The sequence below is a fragment of the Anguilla rostrata genome, chromosome 11, assembly GCF_018555375.3.
Source record: "Anguilla rostrata isolate EN2019 chromosome 11, ASM1855537v3, whole genome shotgun sequence".
In the NCBI taxonomy this organism is placed as follows: Eukaryota; Metazoa; Chordata; class Actinopteri; order Anguilliformes; family Anguillidae; genus Anguilla; species Anguilla rostrata.
The window spans coordinates 10,285,437-10,313,225 of NC_057943.1; the positions used below are offsets into that span (position 1 = coordinate 10,285,437).

The 27,789-nt window shown below is 42.3% G+C and overlaps 1 protein-coding gene across 2 annotated transcripts in view; it reads left to right on the forward strand.

Moving 5' to 3' along the window:
- Positions 1 to 27,789, forward strand: part of prdm16 (PR domain containing 16) — a 297,762-nt gene that overhangs the window by 86,932 nt on the left and 183,041 nt on the right. Inside the window, exon 1 of one of the 2 annotated variants that reach the window (XM_064297807.1) lies at positions 17 to 201. The exons of the other annotated variant lie outside the window; for it this stretch is intronic. Within the exon in view, the coding sequence (XP_064153877.1) occupies positions 165 to 201 (37 nt within the window). The 5' untranslated portion in view covers positions 17 to 164. Of the gene's footprint in view, positions 1 to 16; positions 202 to 27,789 lie in introns of those variants that run through there. 2 annotated transcript variants of the gene reach the window in all.

The window sequence follows — 27,789 nt, forward strand, 5'->3', positions numbered from 1 at the left end:
TGATGAATACATTGGAAAGTTTTTTGGCCCTGACGAGGGTGTCAGATTGAATGGCCTGTGCGCATGTGCGAAGGTGTCCAAACTGACAATGCTTGTGAGATGAAGATAGTGTTGTTGCTGCTTCTGGGCTCAAGGAGGACGAGAGGAATCTACAAGCCGACACCATGAGATCCAAGGCAAGGGCGAGAAAACTGGCCAAAAGTAGGTCTTTTTTCCCTTCTTACACTTTCACCCGGCGTCTCGATACTCCGAACTCACGTATAGATCTCAAACGTGTCCTTTTCATTTAACAGTTCCTTAAGAAACGCTTCTTTGTCCTCGTCGATATTTTCTGTCTTCACAAAAATCTAAAAGCTAAAATACTTTAGAGCCTTGTATTCCCACTCTTTCGCTGTTGCTGCCTCCGTTTGCTTGTTCACAGCGTCAGAAGTTTCTTATGTGATGAAACAACGCTGATGTTCGCCGTCTAAATGATAAGGAGAAAATAATATTGTAATTCCAGGAGAACTGGACGTTGTAGTTTCGCCGATTTCTGCTCGTTGAGGTTAGAAACCGTGGAATCGTTAAACGAAAGTTAGCTAAAAGTTGTCGAAAGGGATAGTAACTTTTTTATTGAGTCGTTCCAAGTCTTGTGAAATAATATTCCTGGCTTTTGAAATAGTGGGCGCTGTAGCACTGTTCATGGCAACGGGGAGCTGGGAATCCAAAGAGTGAGTAGCGCTCAGAAACAGACACACCGACAAGGGGACACGTTATGTAGGAGAGGGAATTTGAAGGAAAATGGCTATGTTTTCACGGACTTTTCCCCCAGTCTTTTTTACCTCACAAGAAATTGCATCAACGAAGCCTTTTTTTTCCTGGGCCGTTGTGTTTCAATTGTGTTTTGGCTCTCCTTCTGGGAATGGCAATCAATAATGTTCGAGCTGCAAGAAAATACATTTCTCTGGACTGTTGCTAACTTGGTTGCTGTTTCACATGGGAAATGTGTTTATTCCTTTTTAATTGTGTTGTTTGCGCCGTTTATTTTCGCTCAAGGTGGTTTGGTTTTTAATTTTTCTTTAGAAAGTCTGTTTGGCATGTAACACGTGTATTTTGAATCTTTCAATGCCTTTCTTGAAATAGCAATTAATTATTTCAGTGTGTACCAGCGTTTCCTTCGACTGTTAATGCACGTACAGCAATTTAGGAGTGATCTTATTTTTATGTGCTGTTATTATTCCAAAAATTTTAGATTTTGTCCCGATGCATCTATTCCGGATTATAATTTCTTTAACCTTTTCCCGGTGAGTTTTAAAAAAAAATTGTCGTATTGATATTGATACACGACATTGGACGTCAGTACACCATTTTCATATAGCCTTATGTTACTAATAATAAAACTATTCTTAAAATAAAAACAAAATGTAACTGCTTGTGTTGGTTTAGAGGATGAACTCGTGCACAAATCAAACCGTTACGACATTACATGATATCACGTAGGCCTGTAAGTAAGCTTTTGTATTATTACAGTCTTCATTTCTGCATCTTAATTGGAAAAACTTCTGTAGCTTGCAGTATAAACATACTTCAACTTTATAATAATATGTGCGAAATAATTATACAATGTTTAGGTAGCGTTTATGGATATACAGTATTTTTCATCTTGTTCTGTGTGTACTTAATTTAGCACTGTGCCTCTTCCCAATATTTATGATCGCTAGAAATAGTATCTATCTGGTTAATTATTAGAATTTTAATGGAATGTGTTAAAATAGTGTCACTAATACGATACTTACGCACCGTACAATAATTCATACATTTCTGAAAATAGTAGAATTGTTAATATTTGCGTATTTATTTTCATAACGCCATTATGTGGACAAAAGCATCAAACACTTTACCAACATATTTCAAGTAATTTGTAAATGTGATTAGAGATTTGCAATTGTGTTAATGTCCACAATATAAACATACTAACCTTGTTCTCCTGCTTGCTTGGCTAGGGCAGTAGTCGGCTCACATCCCGAAATACCTGGCTTTAGGAAGGAAACGCACAATTCCACAACCCTCTTTTCCTTTAACAGGTGGGAATTTTAGCGCGCCAAGCCTGAAAATACTTATGCATAAATTCAACAAGGATTTACTTAAGAATGTTAATGCCTCAAAATTAAAATCGAGCAGCAATATTCTATTAAGCTTTCAAAAGACTCATTACACCTCTTTCCATGCATGGTAGGCCATTTGTGTGCAATTCCATGGTGTAGGCCTTTCTCTCTGCTGGAGTTTATCCTCAGCATCGATGTAAATAACTTTAAAACTTTCTGTTAATTGCAGTATATTTTGTTGAGACAAGACACACCGCTTACATGCTTTTCCTCACACGAATGGTACATTTAATATTCATAAACTACATGCATGCATTCACATACATGCATGCACACGTGCATACACATACACGCATATACACACACACACACACATACATACATACATACATACATACGTACATACATAGCCTACATGTTTTTGTGCACCTTCGTGTTTGATAGTTTTAATTCCTCTTGTAGGTCTATGCAGTTTTACTGATTATATCGAGACGGGGCATACGGGTTTTGTGGAAATTAGGTAATTTTTCAGTCACCGGCGTAGTTTGACACGGTTAAACAAAATCCACGGGGAATCTTGGCACTGTAGGCTACTGCTTGTGGACTACTCTAAGTTGTGTCGAAATGGATAACTTCGTACCGATCAGTTGTGGCCGTTTGTTAGTTCCTTCGTTGCTGCATATTTTGGAACTGTAAAACAGAAATATTCGAAGCAACTTTGCAGCGCGCGCTGTAGCAGGCCTACAGCACCCAACAGAATGCAGATGCATAACTTAAAATATTGGCATGTGTCAGTGTATGTTGATATTTCTGTCGACAGATTTTGCAGTTACATTATCAAACGTATTTATGACTTCCTTTAAATCATGCGATGATCGAACACGAATATGGTTTTTGTATGTTATCGATTAAATTTTTTTGAAATAATGCTTAAACCTTTTTTGTATGATTTAAAGTAATGCCTTCAAAAACGACAATTCCACCACTGCAACTACTACTACTACTACTACTACGACGACGACGACGTCGTCGACGACTGCTACTACTACTACTATTTATAATTCTAATAATAATAATAATAGTAATAATAATGATAATAATAATAATTTCATCATCATAAACTATAATAATAGTAATCTAAGTACATATTTATGGTCTCCATTCACATAGATCACATGTGGTGTGGTGTTTGCATTTGTTTGCAGAATTTTAGGTTGTGCCAAGTTATATTTTACTCGGGATGTTATTCATACGTATTTCTGTAATTTTATAATATGAAAATATATTGTCATGTAGAATTTTGTGACTCGACGCTCCAACACATTCTAAACACCAATGCTTTTTATGCAGTTTTTAAAAAAAAGTTCTTAAAGGAGAAGAATGCTTTGCATTCTAAAATATTGTTATTTCCGATATTTACTGTTATGATTAAATTTTCCGCGACTAAATAAACAATCACATTTAAAAGTTAGATATTTGACAACTAGACAACACAAGTAGCAATGTGCGTCAAATAGGTCACTACATGACAGAGAATAGCACGAAATACAAAGACTGGATGCAGGAAAGAAATTGATCCAGGCCTCCCTGTTTTATAATCTCTGCATGAATTACATGGGAACATTCATGGGAGTTACCACATACTATAAGTGACACCATGAAGTCCAAATTACATAAATAAGTTAAGGAAATGCATTCTTAATCAGATTAATTATCAATAAAATTGAGAGAAGTGTCGTATACACATATATTGAATAGGGGGGGGGGAACTGTTTATTTGAAACAAAGCGTTTTATTGTGCGAGCTAAACGTTTACATTCGATCTACTGAGAAACTCCATGGAGTCCTTACAAAAGTTTCAATCCACAGTGCGTTTTGCCTTTCTTGTATGCTAAATTGGCCTAGATATAATTCGGCGACATTACGCGTACGAATAGTATGACAAATCAGAAAAACTCTTCCGAATCTGAATGTACAGCTTACGTGATATCGGATTTTTATAGGCTGTAAGGACCGGAGAATTCTGTGAGATCACACCACTCATTTCGCGGCGGCTGGGGCCAATAGGTGGATTCACACCGCAAATCAACTACAGCTAAAACCGTATACCTCCAAAAAAAAAAAATCAATAACTAATTTTAGGCTTTATTAGTTTGGTCTGCGCTTAAATATCCGACGTTATTTTTGTTTTATTCGCTTTGAGAGAAAATTTGTTGTTGACCTTAGCTAACATTTTAGGTACCGTTAATGCAATGCACTTTGCGGTTAGATTGCAACTGCCTTTCAACAGGTATAGAATGTCATCGTGCTTCCACAGGAATATGTAGGTGTGAGCAGGTTAGCCGGCCTTAACACCGGTGTAATATATCACAATTATGTGATCGGAGTACGTCGTTTTACCCTCTGAGATAGATACAGTAGGCTACTCTTGTCGTTTATGCATTCATTGACTGTACAGGTAAAGACAGTCACGGCGCCAACGGCACCTCTGCCTCGCTCTGTCAGGCTAATTTCTCCCGGAATTTCTAGAGTGTGTCGAACGACTGGACCACTGTTTAAAAAAAAAAAAAAAATTAAGATAAGAAGAAACACATTTTTATATACCAGATCTCAATTTACAGTGCAAGTGTGTTCTTTAATGTCTGGCCATGCTTTTGATGGAGTTGACCTTGGTAGTGACTGAGTGTACCCTAACCATGGGAGAAGCTGGATCCAACATGACATCTCTCCTGGTACAGGAAAGGAAATCAGTGCATGCAGTTGAATGCAAGACAGCTAGCACGTCAGCCCCAGTGTGTGGAATAGTCCATCTTCCTTTGGTGTTGTGCAGAGCTGAACGCCTCCAAGAGTATTTGGAATATAAATCTCTATTTTTTTAATACATTGCACTCCGTGAACTCTTAATTCAATCAAAGCTGAAGCTTTTCGAACATAACTTTTAATTATACTATTTATTTTTGGACAATAGCTTTACATTAATCTGTACTAATGAAAACAAAATATTTAAGTTTTGACAAGCAAAATCACAGTATGTAGTTATACAGCAAAAGTAGAACTATTGGATTACATGACAAATAATTGATGTTATTGTTTTTGGTAAAATAATAATAATAATAAGTTACTATCATTGTTAGTCATCATTAGTGGTAATAATAATTACATTTTCCACAGCTGGATGGTAAGCCTTTGAATTTATTAATTTGGTGCAAAAAAGCTGGCCAAGTGGCAAAGACTTAAAAGTTTGCCTATTGAAGTAAACAAGGCGCAGACATGGTCCTGTAACTTGGCAAGAAGAAGTGACGTCATTAAGTCAATATATTGTCTGGACACTTATCACCGACTATCAACACTCCCTCACACAGAGAGCCATTATTAGGGGGAGTCATAAGGTCTCAATAAAAGTTTGAGCTTTGAGATTTCTGATCCTTGGAGAATACTATTTATTCACGGAAGACCTCATTGAATGAAGGGAAACTGGTGGGTACTGGAAAATAAAAGGACCTGGCTTGCAAATCTCTCTCTCTCCCTCCCTCCCCCTCTCCCTCCCTCCCCCTCTCTCTTTCCCTCTCTCTCTCTCATTCTCTCTTTCTCTTTCTCTGATCTCTCCCTGATTTAACAAAGCAAATCTATAACAAGCCCACATACCTGAGGAAGTTCACCTGTGCTGGTGCCCGATGCAGCCGCGGCTGTAGGTGTTACCGCTCGCCACAGCGTGTTTACGTGATTGATCCTTTTTATGAGAACGTTCAGGTTTAACTGAGAAGTCAGACTGATTTTAATTTCGTGGACCGTTTAGATAGAATGTATGTGTTATGAACAACCCATGTTGTTGTACAGCCTATGATGTTTTGACAGATCTAATAAAACCAACCCATAACGCAGTAAAACAACAATGAGAGCTGTGTTAAACCTCTGATAAAAGACGCAGGTCCTACCGTATATACCAGACGCTGAGCTTGCACAGCTAAAATGGCTGACAGTGAAGTTTCCTCACCCAGGTAGAAATTATAACAGAAATTAATATTTGCTCCTCTCCCCCCCAAAAAAAGAAAAAAAAAAGATTTAATTAAATTAAAAAATGTAAAAAACTTTTAAGCAGCCATTCAAATGGCACTTGCTAAATTCTTTACACAAAGTTTAAGAACAAGGTGATGCAGCAGTTGTATTACATGTCTTTCTTGGTATGCAATGAAGATACAAAAGGATATGAGGGCGTAAACTAAAGAGCTAGTCCTGCTATCTTTGTTCTGTGAGTTCGGAGTTTGTGTATGATAAGAAGATGTGGTCAATGGCAAATTTCATGCATACCCTCTCGCAAATTGTCACAAAGTAGATTATATATCTATTAGCACGGAGACAGTATTGTTGTCTGTCTGCAAGGAAGTACTTAGGACTACATGCAGTAAAATATACTTTGTAGCCTGCTTTTCAGCTGTTCTGAATTATTCTTATCTATTTTGTTTCCCTGTCTTGCACACATACGCACGTACACATACATGCAAGCTTGGAAACGCGCACACACACAGGTATGCACCTGTACACACGTAGATACACACAAAACAAAATACATGTAAACATACATACACACACACACACACGTCCTCTGAAACACAGGCATGCCCCACACACACACACACACACACACACAGGTGCAAAACCCAACATTTGCATACACGTGCTAACACAACAAGATGCAAACACACGTTGCGTGTAAGATTTTCTTTTTAAGATCAGCGTGGATTGACAGTGTATAACATAACGTAACATAATACAATGGCGAGAACAGGCCGCTCAGCCCAACAGTGCTCGCCATTTTCTTAAATAAATGAGTTTTCTGATTACCTCTGTACATGCTAGTTCCTGAGCAGTCATTGGCCTGGACGCTATGCTAGCCCAGGTCTTTAGGAAGTGGGAAGGCTGAGTGCTGGTGTGGTACAGCCAGCAGGAGTTGGCCTGGAGTTGTGTCTGAGAGCTGGGGAACGCCTGCTCGCCTGGCCTGAGACTGCTATCTGAAGTGTCCTACGGGTTTTTTTGTTTTGTTTTTTTTGTTGTTGTTTTTTTTGGAGGTGAGGTAGTACGGGCGACCTTGCTCCGGTCCGTCACAGGTGACTCATTACACAATCTCTACACGCCATTGTTCTGCGGGGGCCCCTGTTTGCTACATCTCACTGACTCTACGCAGTGAAGTCAGGTGTGGAGGTCTTAACGGACTCCCGGGGTGGTGCTACTAGCTACTGTGACACTGCGTCCCAAACTTTTAACAGATTTATTTTCTTTAGATATTTATGTCTTTATATCTTAGCTAAAATAATTGCTTAATTTTGCTCAGTTTTGCAGTGCAGAGTTCAGTGTGGATTGGATCTGGGTTATAATCCTTGTATACGTCGAAGGTGTGAATCTTCTTGCACACCAAACTATATTGCTTTCAAGTAGCAGTCTCAATTTGAGTTTTTTTAGTTCGGTACATTTGAGCTGTTTTTATTTGCTATGAATTTTTAAGAGCTTCAAATTCTTTTCAGTATTCTTGCTGCATTCTTTGTCTTTCCTCCACATAAAATAAATGCTGACTGAAACTCATGTCATTGCACCCATTTTATGTGTGAAATATCTCTGGGTTTTAGTCCATTTGAGTTGGAAGACCGATGGGCTGAATTCCCTGTTGTGAGTCACACTTGCCCATTTTGATGTTCAATCACAGTGGCATTGGTGTCACGTCAGATTCATTGCAGCCCTTCTACCAAGAGCTTCCTCCTTTTACGCCCTGGCTGTCTGACTCCCTCGCACCCGACGGTGCTGGGGTTCATGCCTTCATACCCTAGTCTCTCGCCGAGCTGCCCGCTCTCCCTAACGTCGTCTGCTAGACCGTGGAAGGGTCAGTTGTCATGAACTTCTTAATGAGCGGAGCCACAGTGACCTGTCAGTCACTCACCATTTCAAACAAACAAAGGTTTTTCTTAACACTGCAAATTGCAACAGTTGATTCTGGTCTGTGAGCCACAGGCCTCAAGTCATGGAATCACAGCTTCACTTTCCCATTACCAGCACACGGGTCCAATGGCTGCCCTCTAGCTTCTTTACTATTATCTGCAGAGGTCCTGCTGCCTTTCACAGTGTTGGAGTTTGGGAACAGGCTCCACACACGCTCCCAATTCAGTTTGCAGACTGGCGGGGTTGAAGTTTTACTAACTGCAAACGGTTTGTTGGACCAACACTGAAGTATAATTAACACAGAATATAAGGTTCTGTGTTGATTATTAGAGGCTATAAAATGGCAAGAAGTCACGCTCATAGAAAAAAAAAGTTAAAAAGGTGACATTTCTTTAGGTGTCCAGCAATGGAATTCAATGCTGTGGATTTCTGCCAGTTCAGTAGGCACAGAAATTGGGTTTTGCGGAAATCTTTAATAACAATAATCAAAGTGCAAGACTGCAATAAGTAGATTTTGTCTATTTGGTGAATGCTGTAGTTGCACTTGGGTGAACGTTTGCTTTTGGTCTGTTAATCATAAAAAGAAAATATCAAGATTGTCTGTTATATTTTGTTGAAAAAGCTACATTTGCATGAGGTTTTAACTTCAGGAGTGTGTTAATATTTTAAATTGTTTTGAGACACTTTGTGTAAGGAATGCATATTGTTCAGAATGTGGAAATACAGAAATAAAGCTATGGCCTTCTACCCACCTGCCTGTGTTCTATTCCACCTGCCTGTGTTATATCCACCTGCCTGTGTTCTCTTGCACCTACCTGTGTTATATCCACCTGCCTGTATTCTGTCCCACCTGCCTGTGTTCAATTCTACCTGCCTACGTTCTGTTCCACCTGCCTGTGTTCTATTCCACCTGCCTGTGCTCTGTCCACCTGCTTTTGTTCCCTGGCTGGAAATGCATCTATAAATGTGGATGTGACTGAGGTGGATGTGTGTCCTGCTGTTGCTCTGTGACACATAAGAGCATGGTGTGTGTTCTGTATGTTGTGTGCTGGGGGTGGGGGGGGGGGGTGTTAACCAATACATACACAAATGCACACACACACACACGGATTTCTGAAGTACATAGCAGACTCATCTGTTCTTCCACAAAAGAAAAAGTTGCATTTTGAGAGAGGGAAGGAGGTGGGGAAAGGGAGAGAGTGAGAGGGAGAGTTATCGAGAGGGAGGGAGGGAGAGAGGGAGGGAGCTAATTTGCACGGTGATGGCAGTCGCTAAGCGAGGGTGTCTCGACCGAGACACGGCCTCAGACCTTGATGTTGCATCCTGCCGAGATAAGGAGACAAATGCCGTCCCCATGGTATTTTCGGCGGAGAGATGCATTTTGCTCCCTTTCAAGTCTGCTATCAGCCGTGCTTTCAAACGCTTGGCCCGCTCATCTATCTGATGTGTTTATCTGTTGTCCTCTGCGTTTTGTCGTTAGCACAGAGATGGACGAGTAGTGTCTCATTAAAGCGGATTAAACTTGTGTAATGACACAGGCGGGGGGGGGGGCAGTTTTACTTTTCTTTTTTTTTTTAGTATTCTGAGATCAGGTTCTTTGATTTCGAATGATAAAGGACACTTTTATGTTTTCAAGACTGAAGTGATTAGACTGTCAGCCTATCATCGGTTTTGACAAATTTACTGTTGGGGAATGTCGAGATTCACAGTAATTGACCCATCATTATCAAATGGCTGTGCCAGCCCGCCGGTCCAGGCCAGTGCTGTATTTGTTTAATACTTAACTTTCTTTGAAATTATGAAAAGGGGGGGAGGGGAGGGAGGGGGGGCGCTGATCAGTCCGCAGATGAATGCACTGCTTATTTTACTGCCTTCTCGACTATTTCAGTCCCTGAAAATTGGCTTAATTATATCAATGGTATGTTTCTTTTTTCAGTTTGCAACACAATTAGCCCATCTCACTGACTGCAATTTATTTTCATAAAAAATTAAACGGGTGGCATGTTGATTTTCGGGTTCCCATGAGAGGAGGAGAGCACTGTTGGTGTGTTTAATTTCATTAACTACAGTGTGGCCTACAGGAAAAATATATAAAACCATAACTTGCCTCCATTTTCATAAACCACTTTATTGCCAACCACCTAAACAAACCATTAGAGCATTAGATCTCTCTCATGGCATTTTTGGAAGCCCCGTGTGTTTTGTGGTCTATGGGTAAAACATTGCAAAACCAGTTATGTTTCAAGAACCGTTTAAAACATTTTCATCAATATGTACAACCAATTTTCATGCATTTCATTGCATGTGTTCTGCTCTCAAAGCAAATCACCAGTCTGTACTTCAGTATCTCATTAAATATTGCTTTTAAAAGCTATTGTCATCACACTGAAATGTTTTCTATATTGTACATGCGATTTTATTCCATAATTGTAAAGAATGCCCCACTAGTTTTCTTCTTAATAGAGATTAATAATGAAGTTTTAAGAAACCCCGTTCTCAGAGCAAAATAATCCTGTATTTCTTTATACTTTTGTGTGTGTGTGTGTGTGTGTGTGTGCGCGCGCCTGTATGTGTGCATGTTTGTGTGTATATAATTTTGTTTTGCTCAACTATATGAAAAATATTTATTCATTTTTAAATATCCAAAGGTGGTATCCATGCAGAATGTCTGTATTAATTCTCTGGATGAACAGCACATCTTTCCATGTCAAATTCCATATCTGTCAATGAGTATTTTTCTGTACTTCTGGAAAAAAAATGCATGGGTGTATGGACACATAACATGGAAGCCTAATCTAAAACATTAATGCATATTCCATAAACAGTAGTACATGCAATAATAAATTCACAGATTCCTGTAGTACTTCTGTTCTGAAGTGCAGTGCACTGAACTTCAAATCATTAGTCAATATTCCCCCGATATTAAATATTAGTGTCTTAATTGTCTTAATCGCAAGCTTACACAATTAAGGCTGCTACATCTGTGCATATCTAGCTGGCCAACTATATATACAAACTATCAACCTTTGCGAACTGAAATAGTTTGCTTTCATGAAAGTAGTACACTTACTTTGTCTTGACTACTTGCACAGAGGAACAAAAGTGAGTGCATATGTAGGTGGATCTGGTCTGCATATGCAAATAACTCATCTGTCTACCTGTAGATTGTTTAGTTGACATGTTATAGAAGTTTAATTTATACATTTTTAATTTATATATTTTTTCTTCTTTCATCAGTGCTTATTTATCATGTTTGTTGCTCTTAATTCATAATATGCAAAAAGAAAATGTTTCTACCGAAAGGCAATATTTAAATGGCATTCATATTGTCCACTATGCTGTTGGTAGACCATAATAATGTCAAAGAACATCAATGTTTGTATTTTGTGCATGAATGATTTTAAAATTGAATGCATTAATAGATCAATGAAATTTGCCTGGCCCTATATTGCATCATTACTCTGTTAGATAATCTCTCTCTCTCTCACACACACACACACACACACACACACACCGTCACCAAAATATTATTCTCAACTATGAGGGCAAGTGATGTTTTAGTCAATTTATGACATAGAAACAAAATAAGTATTCTCTAAATTAACTAGCATATATCAACATTATTCTCAAAGATACATTTGCTTATTTTATCACCTTATTTTATTATTAGTGGCATAATGCTGTTGTGTGAAGCCAAACAAATGTGGGTTATCACATAACATTGATTCTGGAGGAATCTATGGCCTTATAATGTCTAGTGCAAATGCATGGGCATTTCTCAATGGGCTTCTTTCTTTTTCGTTTTTTAGGAAACCGATATCTGTGAACACCGTAACCCTCTAAGATTGTGTTCCTAAGGGGGGCTGGGGGACGGGCAAGGGGGCTGGCAAGATGGGGGTGGGGGGGAATGGGGGGGGGGGCGGGGGGGGGGTTAGTGGTGATGGTGGCAGGGTTCAGTCTTCAGTAAAACATTTCAAGATGGGCTATTAACTTCAATCCTGCACTGTGATTTTTTTTTTCTTTCTTCTCCCCCCCTCTCCTCTCCTCCGTCCGTCTCTGAAAGCTATAGCTCTATCCTGCAAGTGTCCGGTTCCAAAGTAATGATGAGGCTGCGTGTGAAAATATTGAATTGCAAAAACATCCAGGGAGGAGAGGCTCTGTGAATGGGCCTTTCAGCACGGGTCCTGCTCACAGCCAAGAGCCACTGAGTGATGGACAACAAATGGCATTCTGCGCTCCGCAGACACCCTGCGAGCCTCTTCAGGGGACAGAAGCCGTGCGTTGGCGTTGTCGAACGTCTGTCGGACCGTCGCATTTTCGGCTAAGGACGGTCTGCGTTTTGCAGACGTGGAAGTTGTCGCGCTTCTGAGGGTTGTGTATGTGAGATGTGTGTAGGAAGAACCGTGTGCATTCTGGGTAGTCACTGTTGATCCACGACTTCAACTGACAAAGTATTTCTGAGCTAGAACCTCGCCTGGTTTTGTTTATTTTTTTTAATATTCTTGTATGCGTTTTGTGAACGCAGGTAATGCAGAGTGTGAAGGGCAGTCAGTGGAGGTTAACTGTGGCATTATTGAAATGAAACTAATTGTATTGTTTGGAGTAAAAGCCTAGTGTTTACTGCTGCCATTAGCAGGCCCAATGGGAGCGAGTCTTTCATGTCTGCGTGTGTTATCTCTTTTAAACCTTTTACTTGGTTCCATTAGCGGTCACGTTTGCTTAATCATGACCAGCGCTTTTGTTAGGAAACCGTGACGTGCCTTATGCATCGCGTATGCCTACTTGATAAAATTTTGGTGTGATGTTTTTCTCAGCAAAGGTGGCAGTTGTTGTCTGCACATTAAAATCAGCAAAGTTGAATATCACTGCCGTTGCTAACTGTAACAGAAAATAATAAAGGGTAAGTTCACTAACAGTCGTAGTCATACAAATACTGGATAAACAGCCGTTGTGGAAAATTGTCTCTTTTTGCATGCAGCAGTTTCTCATTTCAGTTACAGCTGAGGGAAGTCTCGAGTTATCCGTCTGTTGCTGCTGTAATGTAATGCCGGAGATACAGCAGAAGTATTCTCCCACACTTGACCTCAATGATTTTTAAACGCACAGAGAAGTGGTCTGGTGTACTGATGTCCCGAGGATCTATCCAGCTGCTGTCAAATCATTTTGTTTATTGTGGACCTGTTTCTAACACAGCTCCTTGGCCGTATTAAAAATTGCACATTTTTTGCTGCCCTTGTGCGTGTCTGCGGTTATGATTGGAAGATGTCTGGGTCTTTTTGTCCTGGCTTGCATTTCAAAAGACAGTGCCAGAGAGTTGTCTTAAAAAGTAAAGGTGGTACCAACAATTTATTTCCTCAGAGGTGCTTGCTTAAAAATAATGCATTTTTCAAATGAACGCCTTTGTTATTTTTGCACAGCGTATTAAATTGCTTGTGATTACGCTAAATCACGTTTTGCCCTTAATATTTGCATGGAATTTTAAATAACTTCAAGTATAAAGTAGTGCTCTTCATTATTTTTTTCAATCCTTCTGGTCCGTTTCTAACGTAAGATGGAAAAACCGTGAAACAATTGTTGTGCAAAAAAGAAATGTCCGCGCGGGAGCGGCCCTGAGCCCTGTGGAGGAAACAGCTGGCTGTGGAGTGAGAAACGCATCAGTAACGTGAGGAAAGGGGCAGAGCTGTGTCTGAGGTCCCAGGATGTATCCTGTGTCTCAGCCGTGTCTTCAGTTTCCCCAGTCTGTGACTGCACATAGGATTCTTGGTGTCTCTGCAGGTTCACTGCACGCTTGTGAATACAACCCTAGCCCCAAACACCCCCCCCCCCCCCCACAGGCGTCTCACTCTGTGAACCACATGTTGGCATCTATGCTTCTCGGCGACTGACGTCCACCCCTCAGGTTTTTTTTTTTTTTTTTAAAGTTTTTTTTTTTGCGCGCTCCGGAACGTTCGGCTCTGGCTCTTTGAAAAGATGCAGCGTCTTTGTCCTCCCTGATAAAAGATGCCGTAGTTTCCCTTTTCCCTCCTTTATGGTCCCGCTGGCGGCTCCTGTAGAAGTGCAAATTGCACCCTCCAAGGGGCTATCCTGAGCCTCTGAGGGCCAGAATCCAGCTTGCTAATTACACTGAAGATTCCATCCTGCAAAGGCCCAGATTCCCACAACCACCTGGCCTTCTTTTCTTGTCAACTTTGATGGCAGACATCCCACCACCCCACGAGCCCCTCCTCCCCCCACCCTTCCCCCCTCCTCCTCCTCCCCCTCCCCCCATACCTCACATTTCTCTTTCTCTCATTAATAAGGGTTTTAAATTGCTTTCTGACCCTGACAAACTGCTCTTGTTGAAAAGGAGATGAGAAAGGGATGCAAGGGTGGGGGGGGGGGGTTGGTTGGAGGAGAGGGGGGAGGGGGGTCGATGGGGTTTGGGGGGTGGGCTGGGTTTGTAAAGTATGTATCTGAAGTCCATTGCCATTAGTTTGAATTCTGTTAGGTCTCCCGAGAAAACTCTCCCACTTACCACCGCACCCCCCAGCTCCCCCACCCCCCAGCTCCCCAACCCCCCCACCCCCCACTCCACCACTCCACCCCACCAGACAGAACATTGCATTGTAAGAAAAGACTACTCATAGAAAGAGCACTGCATTCTAAGAAGAGACTACTCAGCGGAAGAGCATCGTATTGTAAGAAGACTACTCATAGAAAGAGCATTGGATTGTAAGAAAAGACTACTCATAGGAAGAGCATTGCATTCTAAGAAAAGATTGCATTGCATGGGCTGTGAGTCTTCCACAGGCTGCTCATCCACACACACCCTGTTCTTCACTGGCATACCTTTGCAGAGACATGAATTGTATGTTGTGGCATTACCTTACTTTGGTGGTTTTGTGACTTAAGACACTGCTGGCATGAATGAAACAACATACAGAAACATGATGCTGTCCCTGACCTGAGTCAGACCATGAAAGGTTTTCAAAATTGAGCAACGAAAGGAGCCAAAAAGGTTATTTTAGTCATTTGGATTCTATTTGCTTTGCACCACGGACAGCCTATTAAAAAAAAACAGAATCAATAAATCTTGCTGCAGTCTGCCAATTCATAGCTCCATTGTGCTGGTGGAGAAAGAGATGGAGAGGTTTTCTGTGGAAAACAAATTGCTCTATTATACCTTCGTCTCTATGACATTATCAGCTAAGATTCCCAGAGGCAAACAAGCCAGATTTGCATCTTCCACAGAGGAGAAAAGTAACTGCAGCACACGCCGCGCTGGTGGCGTCGAATAACTTCCTCAACCTTGGCTGTAATCATTAACTCTCCGTACAGACAGACAGCTGTCTTCCCATAATGCGCCATTTGTCTCAACCGACAGCACTGTGTTGTGTGGAAATTTCCCTCAGCTGAGAGGAACGCATCTATTCTGGTGATATTCTGTAGAAAGGCTGAATATGCATCCAGTCAAATAAATAAAATGAGCAGGCCCCGGAGGACCGCCCTGTTTGTAAGAGACTGTGTGCGGCGAACGCTGCTGATTGGCCGCTCGTATCTTACATCGCTTTTGCCGCGGATGTCTTCCGCAGACGGTTTAATGTTTAACTCGCGCTGCGTCGGCTTCTGATCAATAGAGCGGCGGTCTCGCCGCTGGGCCCGAGGTGGGTCCCGCAGCGCCCCTGGGAACAGGTGACCGCAGCGCGCCGTGGGCCTCGGCCCCAAATCCATTCCGTAGTTCTGTCCCTGCTTGCCTGCCAGCCAGCCACTGCTGTACCACCCCGCTGTAGAACTACAACCTCCCCCCCCCGAACCATTATCAGATTGACAGCTAATGCTGTCTGATGTGGGGTCATTGATATTCCATATAACAGAATAATTGCTCTGCGTTCTAAATCACAGTGAAAGGCAATGAAACGCATTACTTTTTTCTGTTTTTTTTTTGTTTCCCCCCCTCTTGGTTGCCACAGGCCAGGTTTTGACCTGCTGTTTTGTGGCTTCTTCTGAATTGCGAGTTACCGTGGTCCTCTCGATTTAGGAGTCAGGGGTTAGGAACGAGGACCCAGTAGGCAAATTTCTGTTGCGGTGTGTGTGGCGTCAGCATTTTGTGTGTGTGTACGTGCTTGTATGTGTGTGCACGTGTACGTGTGTGTGTGCGTGTGTGCCTGCGTGTGTGTGTGCGGCGCGCACATGTGTGCTTGTGTGTGTTTGTGTGGCCATTGTACAAACCCACATCCTTGAGTAAAAATGCAAATCCAGTGACTGAATTTTGTTTTTTATGTGTGGTTAAAATGGCAACTTGTGGTTTCTCAATTCTTCACTGTTTTGACCATTCTCAAAAGTTTCTGAGGTTTTGAAATATGCCAATTAAACTTTTAATCGGGAGTACGTTATTTGAAACAAATGTCTTTTCTGGAGACATGTCAGTCAGATTCTAGCCAAGGAAACCGCTTTTTGTATAATGTATATCAGTTATTTGGTTCTTTATTCTGTATTCATTCACTTGACCTATGGAGATAACCCTCAGCTGCTTCTATAAATAAAGCTGACTGCATTTCTTCCTTTTCAAAAGGAGCCTAATATCCCTAACACCTTCAGTTCTGTTATGTTAACCCATTTTGGTGTTGTGTGAGTGTTAAGTATTAAGTGGAAACAGTGTCACATGAACGCAGTAAACCAGCAAGGCAAATTCTTGTAAACAGGAAAAGTGTCTTATGGTCTTCATCATTTGTTTAATTTGTTTTTTTGGGAAACAGACACTTCAGAAAGCCCCTTCCCGATACGATGAGTAAGAGGAAATGGCTCTGTCTGAAATAGAGCAAACATGAAAAAAAGCTGAACATGCGTTGTCACGTCTGACATGTTTAGAACCTATGCATTAATTTCTTACAAGAACCAATAATATTCTTTCAATAATTTTGCACAAATGCATTTATCTCAAATACAGTTCGAAGTATGGCTGAACTAAAATGAAAATACTGCTGTTATTTCTTTATAAGCAGTGCGGTTATATTTCTTTGCGATTGTTGTCATTTTGCTCAAAATTCAAACTGAATATTTGAACTAGCTGGGAATATAAATTTATTCTGGAGAAATTCAAACATTTGATGATGCACACAACATGGTATACACATACTGAAATCAATTATTCCATGCATGTAGGATGCATTCAGAATGCTTTGTGAGCCACCTTATTGACAGTGATTTCTTCCTGTACTTTCTTGGAGTACTGATGTGGTTATTTATTGCTTTCATGTTAAAGTCTACCGCTGTTGAACCTGAGATCATTTGCACACATGGATCTGCTCAGGCCTTAGGGAACCCCTGAAACGCCACATGGTGGGCGGTTGTGGTGTTTCAGGGGTTTCCCTAAAGCCAATAATATTTTTTTTCAACAAAAAGACTGCGGCAAAAACATCGCTGTAAACCGCTGATAAATCGAAGGTGTTGGCCCACCTGTCGCAGGTCTGAGGGCACGTGAGGCCTTGTTTGTGTTGGTGGCAATGCTCCCTCTCCTGAGATTGTTCTGGAATCATACGCAGTAATATGCCCAGTGTTAATCTATTTCTGACAGAGTACATGTGAGTGCGATGGCAAGCATATGTACTCTGTGAGAGTTGATTCAACACTGAACATTTTACTGCGTGCAAACAATTGCATCCTCTTGGTAGATAGTTCTGTTTAATTCCCTTTCTTTCCTTTCTCTCTACAAAAACGGTAACTTGGATATTCAGGTCCTGCCATAATGCCATCTGTGTTGGCTGAATTGCAGGGCTATTTTCCTTTACCTTGGCCTGATATGCAGGATGTAATTTCAGGGTCAGAGTTTGGATACAAAAAAACAATAATCAGTACATATGAAAGATCGTTTGTTTGATGGATTTATGTTATGCCTTATGCACTGAGGAGTATATGTGACAAAACCAACCCAGCTTGAAAACGATTGGAAGTGACATGGCTGCCAAGGCGGCGGATGGCAGACGTTGCTGTCTCAGCTCCAGGATGAGCTGGCCTTCTCCGAGGTGTTTCCCAGATTAATCTCCGCCTGTCGGCAGTCCGGATCCTAAAAAAATCCTTTCAGAGGAGCTGAAAGGCGATATCCCAGCCTGCCCCTCTGCCGTAAAACCGGCGTGGAAGTCCTCGCTCTGCATTTTAATTAAAACTAGGTGTGTGACTGCTGCGCTTTCTTTTTGACACCTTCGGTATTTATCTACCGGACACAGTTCAGGGCAAGACCCGTAAGAAGGGAAGATCTTTTTTGTTTTAAAAGGGACTTTTCTTTGATGCCAAGATCCTCCGTAAAAAAAAAAAAAAATAGGCCTCCACATCTGAGTCGAGTTTACTGAAATAACAGCAAATGTTTGTCTTGTATTGTATGGCATGCCTCTCGAGGAGCCATAAACCCCTTCTTCCAGAGCCCAAAGCACCTCTTAATAAAATAGTAAAGAATAACTTCTTTGCCTTAATCTCCCCGATAGATTACACTGCTGAGGGCAGAAAATTAGCAGCAGCCCTGCAGCTCTTTGCCCGCTCGCTTTGACTTTTTCGCGTGGCCGTTTAGTGGCTATCGGGGAATGTCGCTTTTTTTTATTGAAACGATATTTGAAACAACACGCGGCTAATGTGATAGAGATTTTTCACGGTCTGGTCCGGATCGGAAAAGCTGTAGCTGAGACATGCACAGTGACATTATAGGGCTGTGTGTGTGTGTGTGTGTGTGTGTGTGTGTGTGTGTGTGTGTGTGTGTGTGTGTGTGTGTGTGTGTGTGTGTGTGTGTGTGTGTGTGTGTGTGTGTGTGTGTGTGTGTGTGTGTGTGTGTGTGTGTGTGTGTGTGTGTGTGTGTGTGTGTGTGTGTGTGTGTGTGTGTGGCCTCGTGTCACCAAAGTTGAATCTGTTGAGTAGGCTACGTTGCGCGTGCGGCTCCTGGGCTGGTAATAATGAGTTCAGCCGAGGGATGCTTTGTTTGTGGCGTGTAAAACGATTACTTAACTTTGTTCCTCTAAACAAAATGCAGGGGCACTGAGTCTGGTAATGTGACTGTTTCTGGTAAAAGAAGCGATTTTTAAAGTTTCCTGTTGACCTTGGGACCATAAGGTATGGATAGAAGTTCCTGAAGATAGAGCATGAAATGGAAAATTTTGCCCTCTACTTGCCCCTCAAGCTGAAATTGCACAGAGAAGTTGAATTACATTTAGGCATTTGGCAGACAGTCTTAATCACATCAACTTATATAAGCACATCCATGCAGGTATAAGCAATGAAGACTACTGTTGTTATGTCATCAGGGTCACAACTTGCAATATAATACTATATAACTATAATATTAGAAAAAATATAGTTTTGCAATATGAAGTTGCAAAGATGCTATCATGCATTAGCGTTCTCAAACCATCATTCTGGTTTGACAATCAGCCAGGTATGCTTGCATGTTGGATGCATCTGCTCTTGTTAAAATGTTTGGCCATAATTTTGGGTGGGTCCTGCTCTGTGCATGGGTATTAAGATCTTGAGGTACAGCTGAACCTCGGGCCACAAAGTGCTGGCCACTGCAGCGCCCCCTGTCTGTGGGCGTCATTAATTAAGTATCTGGCATTTTACTCTCAACCCTGCCTAGGTGTTGTTCCACCACACTGCAGCATCAAGCACAGGTCAACCTAGGAAGGTTGCATTAGAACAGGGGTCCTCAGTCTTATCCAGACAAGGGCCAGTGTGGGTGCATACTTTTATACTTTTGTTCCAACCGCACAGTAACACATTTGATTGATTGATTGATTAACACATAGTGATTCTACATATCAGGGTCCTTAGCGAAGACTCTAGTTGCACATTAGTTGTATCAGATGTGTAACTGCTTGGTTCGGGACCGTAGCCTTAACCCACACCGGCCCTTTCTGGGTAAGATTGAGGATCCCTGCTTTAGTACTCCTGCTCCCTCCCTACCTGTGTGCATCATAGTGGTGCCTGCATCAGTCATACCTGTTTCCCCATCTGGTAAGAAGATGCGGTGTGCTGGAGCATTTCTTTATGCTGTTGTACTATATTTTCTCTCGTGCTAGAAATGCTAGATGTGAAAAAGTCACCATTCTGAAATGCCTGCTTCCATTTGTTTAATTTAAACAAAATACAACAGCTTGACCTCAGCTTGTTTGCAAACATCCTGGAAAGCTTTTCAATCTACGGGCATGAACACAGTATACAATTGCATTGTAATAAATTGAGTAGATATTTTGATTTATGGAATTTGTTGTTTTTTTATTTCTTTTTTTTATTTATTTCTTTTTTGTTCAGTAATGAGAGTGGTGCCTTAGCCTATGTATTGATTTATCTATTCTCGGTAAAGGTCTCAGGATATGCTGACATGGCGTTTCCCGGCTCGCCACATCAGTTTAAAGCGAAACTGGAACGGACAAATTGAGGTGCTGCGAATCAAAATGGAGGGCAGAGATGTCCTGGGGTCTTCTGCTGGCAGGACCAGAGCAGATCGCATCCAGGATGACTGTCTGCCCTTGGTGGACAAACTTGTCTTTCTAAATGACGAGGCTCCAGTTTAAGTAGCTGTGGAAAAAATAACGGGAACATGATGAAAGTGGCTGAATAGGATTGTTTTTACTGGCTCCTCTAGCTATGCTTCGAGTCAAGTGTTTAGGGAGAAGAGAAAAAACAAACAGCGCTTATTTATTTTCAGTGCTGCAGGTGCCTGTTAAAAGCTTATTGGTTTAGTGTGACTTGTTAACTTCTAGCAAACGACAGGGCTTCTTTGGCAAAGAGAAGAAAAATCTTCCTGGAGTGATTTCTCCTGGTGACATATTGGCACCTGTTCCCCCCATTTGCCCGCAGGCATTTGGGAAAGCAGCTTTTAGTGTGATGAACAGGGGGCTCCTTGTGGTACCGATGGCAAGGTGGGGGAGAACAATGAGTTTTTGAAGTAATTAAACACCAACTCCTTCTGGGGTGTTATTAAGTTCCTTGTGTTAACTTCTATTGTTTCAGTCCCTGGCATGTTATTTTACCAGCAGACAGTTTGTGTGTTCATTTGTGAGGTGAAATTGTCTTTGTCATTTCTTTCTGGCTTCATTTTGTCGTCTCAACTGCAAGTCAGACTGCATTATGGCTGGAACTGAATGTACAGATGCACACGCACGCCCACACACACTTGCGCGCACACACACACACCGAGTAACCGAAGAAGACACAGAATACACGTGTGAGTAGGCGGCGTGTGAATTCACCCGAGCAGCAGATTCAGCCATGCGTACAGACCTGTGTGTGTGTGTGTGTGTCAGGGTGAGTCTGGTGAGAGTACACAGGCAGAGGCGGGTGCTGGCATCCCACCCCCCCCCCACCCCCCTCATTCCTGTGTGACTCAGGTGGCGAGGAAGAGGAGGGAGGAGGGAGACGGCCAGACCTCTGCCTCTTGAGTTACTCACTCCAAGGTGTCCTCGCTTTCTGTTTCTGCATTATTGATGAAGCGAATTCAGACTGGTGGACAAACTCATTATCAGCAGAAATAGCGATGGAGGAGGGGGCGGGGGGGCGGGGGGCTGGGACTGGAGCAAGGTAGGGGGGTGGGGTGGGGTGGGGTGGGGGTGTGTTCCTACTCCTCACTGTAAAAGGGGCATCTGTGGTACAGGTGGAAAAAAAGTAGAAAAAAATATAAAAGATTAATCAATGATGGATGTGGAATGAATTAATAAAAAAAATAAAGCTTATGTTACAGTTATCTCTTTCTCTTTGCCAATGCTATTTATCAAATATTTATAAGTAGATGATGTGAAAAACTAACTCAGCATGACCTTGATAGAAACAGCACAAAGTACACAGAAATTTTACAATATTTGTGTGCGAGTTCTTTTTTTTTGTAATCAATTTCATTTTAGATTTCCAAAAAAAACCAAAAACATATGAAGTAAGACGTGTTGAATAAAACGTTGCGTAGTTTTACGCACACAGGGTGTGATTCCTTCAGCACTAGTCTGGGCGCTGTTTGACGCACTGTTTGTGGCTCATAAGCCGAAGTCTTATTTATTTTCCACAGGTTCCTCCAGGGTAGGATATAATGAGGTGCTGTGCGGATGAGCTCACGGCTGCGCTGCTGAGTGTAACCTGTCACAGGGATAATTCGGCGGTTAGCGACGCGCTTCCTCTTACGCGCTGTCGAGGTGAACCCCGGTGCCCCTCTCTCTTTTCCGATCTGCTTTGGCTTCTCCAATGATCTCATAGGAAGGACTCCGCGGCCCTGTCGACCACGTCGGAGCGCAAGATAGCTATTAATGAGCTGACCCCGACGCCGTTTACTGAAGTATCGATAATGAGATTATTCCCAACCTCAGCCGGCCGCGCGGGCCCGAGTCACAGGCCCGAGTCGCGGCCTTGATTCAATTACTGGGCCGGGTTCCTCCGGATCCCGGATCCGTTTCCAATCGAAGGGAGGGGGTCATGCTTTGTGTTTTTCATTGTCTTGACAGAGTTTAAACTGGGGGGAGCTCCCTAATCAGATCTGGGGGGGGGGGTCACAACTGGTTTCGTTTGAGCTCTTCAATTGTGTGCATTTCTCATAAATTTGATTTCATATCGTTTACCGTTCCGGACCAGTGCGGCTTTTTGATGTGGAGGGGAGGGTCTCGCGTCTCCATCTCCACGTCAACCCCCGGGTGAGGGTCATCATCGACTTTCAAAAAAAGATCTTGTTTCTATCACCAAGATGTGGTTAATTACCTATTAACTCTGAGATAAGGAAGCCGGGATCCAGATGGGCTTCAGTAAATTAGTTTTGTTTGTCTGCAGCGCTTAGGCTGTTTGATACAAGCGGGGAATATCTTCAGCTGTCTTTAATGCGGCTCTACCGTAAATAATACGCAGCATGCCGATATTGTACATGCTGCAGATTTCTTTATCGAGTTTTCTCTTTTGACTTTCCCAGTTAGTGTATTAATTACTGAACACTGTGGAAAAAGGAACAATTCAGCTGTGGACAGACATATACAGACAGTGGACAGACATGCTGAAACCTATTTGCAAATGGCAGGACTAGGTCTGGACATGTGAGCCACAAGTCCTGAACAGTGAAAGGGCCTTTGATTGGAAGAAGGCTTTCTGAGACTCCTTAAAGCGTGCGGGCTTGTGCAGCTGTTTAACCAGAGAGGCGATTATTTCCCCTTTAAACAGTTTCATTCTGCATTTACTTTTTATGCTTGTTGGAGAGCCCCCTTCCTTGGTTTGTGTTTTTGGTTTTTCTGTGTCTGTAAACCCTCAGACCAGCCAGTGGAGTTTGTTTATTGGGCAGATAGCATCAGTCCCAGCTGGGGGGGGGTGGGGGTTAGCCTGCATTGCATCATTTTTTTAAATGCCATCTTCAAATTGTACACAGCCGTGCAGTGTGTTTCTCAGTGCTCCAAGTCACAGGGAATCGGTTGTTGCATATGCAGCTGATCAAGTGATTTCCACAGGCATGCCACTGCAATGATGTGCGTATGTAAGTGTACAAGTGATATTTAAATTTGACATCTTGTTTTAAATTGCACACAGGCATCCTGGAGACACTGACAGTGTCTGTTCAGAATATCAACTGTCAAAAAAGGCAATAAAATATTTATGACATCTGGCTTCTCTGTGCCATGTGATAGCAACAACTTTCTCCCATCTTAAAAATTTATTGCATAAGTAATCAAATATGGACAACATTTGTTCTTCCATTTTCATTCAGGTTTTTATTTTTTTTAATATTGCAGAGTCTATATTAAATTGAGGTTTGGAGGAAAACTGTAAAAATGTTTTAAAAATTGGCCAATTTGACTATTTATCTGTATACACGCCTCCCCCACCCCCACCCCTAACAAAAAATAAATAAATACAAAAAATAAAAATAAAAAACAGGATGAAATAGTGCTCCAGTGCTACGTTTCGCTGAAGTCGAGCGTGTAAAATGGTCCAGCGCATGTTCTCTGCGTTACCCTCCCGAACCCGGCCGTGCCCCTCACCGCTTCCCCTCTGAGCCGCGGCCTCCTCCTGAGGCTGCCGCCCCGGGGCTCGATGGAGCGCTGAAAAGATGGGAGAGACAAAAAAGCCATGGAGACATGGGGAGGTCTTTTTTTTTTGCGGTGAGGGGAGGTGTGTGCGGGGTTGGGGGGGGTATTGGGGGGGGGGGGTCAGTACTTGCTGAGGGCGAAGGCTACTGAAGGGCAGGGGAAAGTCATTTCCTCAAGTCTGTCTGCCCTGGCTCCTCGCTGAACTCTCACCCAAATTAAAGACCAGCGGGTCACTGCCCCGGCTCGGACGCCCTCTTTTCTCTCCTCCTCGCCAAACTGCTTTTCTTTTCACTTTCTTGCCTTTTTTTCCTTTCTTTCTTTCTTTCTTTTTTTGTTCAGGGAAATTTTCATTTCATTTTTTTTGTGACCTTTCACTGGTGGTACAAGGTGCCCAAGACATCAGTTTTTAAACTGCAGCTGACCCCCATGATAACCGTTAAACTCTTTATTTTCATTTTGCCGAATGAAGAATTGCTGTCGTTTCAGTATGCAGCATGGACCGATCAAGCATGATTGTGGCGAAAGGCGAAAGGACTTTCAGTCATTTTATTTAATTTTCTGCATTTCAGTACTAAGATGACATGCTGTAGCCTTTCAAGCAAGATATCATCTTTCGTCATTGCTGCAACATTTTGAGTGAAATTCTGAGCTGTTTTCTGAGGGGTTGAGCTTTAAGAGCAATATAGCCTCACACTAGTAGGTGTGTGTGCGTGTGTATGCGCCTGTGTGTGTGTTTGTGTGTGTGTGTGTGTGTTTTAAAAAAAAAAAAAAAAAGATAAATTTGAGCCAAGTAGTCATACCCATATTTTGATACTGTACATGCGAGACACATTTTAGAAAGCGGTCCAAGCGATCCCGTTCTGTCCTCAGACCTCTAGAAATAGAAACGGCTATCTGATCCGCGTTCAGAAATCAAACATGTCACAGCGAATTACGGCCATGCTTTCTGAATTACGGAGGTCAGCTCCAAAAAAACGGGTCTGGAGCTGCGCGCTTGAAGCGAGTTATTGTGCTCTGAGTGTTTTCTCTGGAACAAATAATATGGCCAGGGCTGACTCATGCACTGAGTGAATGAGGAATGATGTGCAGGAGTCCAAGTCATTCCTTTGGCTAAGTTTGGAGCATCATTTACTGAAACTGGCGTAGGCCTCTGTAATAATAACCACATCCTCCAAGCATCTTCGGCCGGGCCCTGTTTTTACAGCCCAGAAACGACGGGCAGCGCTTGTTAAGGAAAAAAGACTATTTCTGAAAGAGCTCTCCCAAGACCTTCTTTTCTACAAATAGTCCTTCTGATAAAGTGCCTAAAAAGGAGGCTAAAAATGACTAATGCTTTGCAGGGCACCGCTGCCCGGTCCTCTCTCTCTCTGTGAGACGCTTACCGGCGAACGGCACATTAGCATAAATTAACTCGAGCCGCCGCGCGTTTAATTGCATCTCCATATTGCTCGAGTTTGCGTATAGATTTTTTTGCCGTTCTGAAAATATTTTAGTGCGAACTACTTGACATGTCACATGAAAAGTGGTCGGGGGCATTGTTACCCAATCAGTGCTAATCCTGCCTGTCAGATGACCACTTCTTTCTCCCCTGGCCGCGTGAGGCATTTTATAAATGGCTGTTTTCTTCTGGCGAATGAATCGGGTTAAAACGGCAACGCTGGCTGGTGCCTGGTGCCAGTGTTGTGCTAAACATTTGGACAGGTTTTGTCACACTGATTCTTTGGGAAGGCCACCTGTCAAATTCCTGCACTTTGCACAGAGCTCTTCCAGACCTGGGATTAACACTTTTTTTCTGTCTTTTTTTTTTTTTTTTTGCGAATGTTTAAATAAATGGTCGATGACTTTGCGAGACTTTGTGAGGGATGCAAGGGACAGGATGAAGAAAGGGTGGAGGGGGCAAATGCGAGAGAGAGAGAGAGAGATAGAGAGAGCAAGAGAGAGATTCAGAGAAAGTGACAGGGAGGGAGAGAGAGCGACCGATAGAGAGAGGGACATACAGAGACAGAAAGAGAAAGAGAAACGGAGAGAGAGAGAGATTGGGGGGGGGGGTCTAAAGCAGGGAGTTATTGTTATAAAAGCGAGTGTTTAATAGGATCTTGACCCGCTGTCTCTCTCTGGGCCGGTGTGCAGGCACTGCGCTGAATGGGGTGGGTGGGCATGTGTGTGTGGCAGTGACACGGCGTCAGGTATGAATAGAGCTGGGATTTCACCCAGAAACAATGCCAGAGCGCTTCCTGCTTACCTCTCTGCTTCTCAGGCCCTCCAATCAAACGGGAACAATTCACCTGGCAATTTCCTGTAAACACCCACCCGCATTCATCCGAGAAAAGGGCCTCCTTCGGATTATCTGAAAGCTCGGCCCGTTTTGACCTTTGTCTCTTTAAACTATTGTTAATGACATTATTGGGTTTTTCAGCAGCGATTCAAAAGAGATATCGTTTACCAGAAATGGCACGGACGCAGTTTCTGATGCTGTCATTCTGTTTCGCTGTGCAGTGATTCACTTTGGGGTTTAAAAAAAAAAAAAAAAATGTGTAGCTGTGTGCCATCCCGTGTGAGAAAACGTCCGCCAGTGGATGCGATGATTGATGCGCTCGTTTTATTCGAGCGAACGCATGAGTAAAGGAAGAGAAATAACTGACTGGAAAGGAAAATGGGAGCGATTTAAAGTCGTGAATAGCAGTTTCCACCACGTGTTCCTGAACACGTTACTCTGCCCAATAAAGAAAATCAATCACACTCCGTCTGCCAACTGCAGTTTTGGAAATAAATATTTATACTTTGAAATGACTTGTGTTCCTCTTTTTTTTTCTTTTTCTTTAAAAAAAAAAAAAACTAAGGCCCCTGCAATATCTTGAAACCCACATGCGCTGTGCTCGTAATACTCCGCAGAGCAGAAGGCTGTGGATCTCTAAGTAAAGTAAAGTGGTTAAGTTACATATGCGGCGAAGCCTGAGATATCCATCTGGGGTTTGTCATGTTAAACATTGGTCCGTGTCTTTTTTTTTCTCCTCCTTCTGTAATTATGGGAATATTTATTTTCTCTGTTTCCCACTGGGAATATTTTATGTGGGTTGGTTTGGACTGTGCAGACTAGGAAATGGCCCGTTCTAGAGCTTAAATTTGCAAACTGAACGTAGTTTAAGTTTTACTGAAAAAAAGAATTGTAGACCACAATTCCATGATTTAATGTAATCTGAGTGTGGGATTTATATATATTTTGTGAGTGTGTGTGTGTGTGTGTGTGTGCGTGGGTGTATATACTTGTATGCACGTGCATTCGCACTCTGTGTGTGTATGTGATTTATTGTGAATGCACTTTGCGCTGTGTTTAAAAAAGGCATGGGAACTAAAATGCTTAAATGGTAAAAATGAGGCTTCTCAAGTGACAGTTGTGTTGATTTTGGAAGAGGAAACCTGTGTTTAACTCCTGATGTATTGCTCCCTCTCCCGCTGCCAGATTTCAAATCAACACAGGCTTTCCAAACGATAATCTGTCACACCGATTTCTACCGTCTGCATCGAAGAATCCACTGCTTCCACCTTGGGCTTGAGCATGCTCGGACCCTGCCTTCTGTGTGCGGTCTCATAGCTGAAGAGGCAAAACTCAGTCCCCATGGGTTTGCACGGTGACATGTTCAGTGTTAAATCAACCAATCGGACTCATATGCACTCTGTTGGAGTTGAATTAACACTGGACATAACTGCCTGCCCTGTGTTTTACCTCAAAGCTAGTTACACATGAAAACTCTGTTTTCTCTCACAGTTCAGGC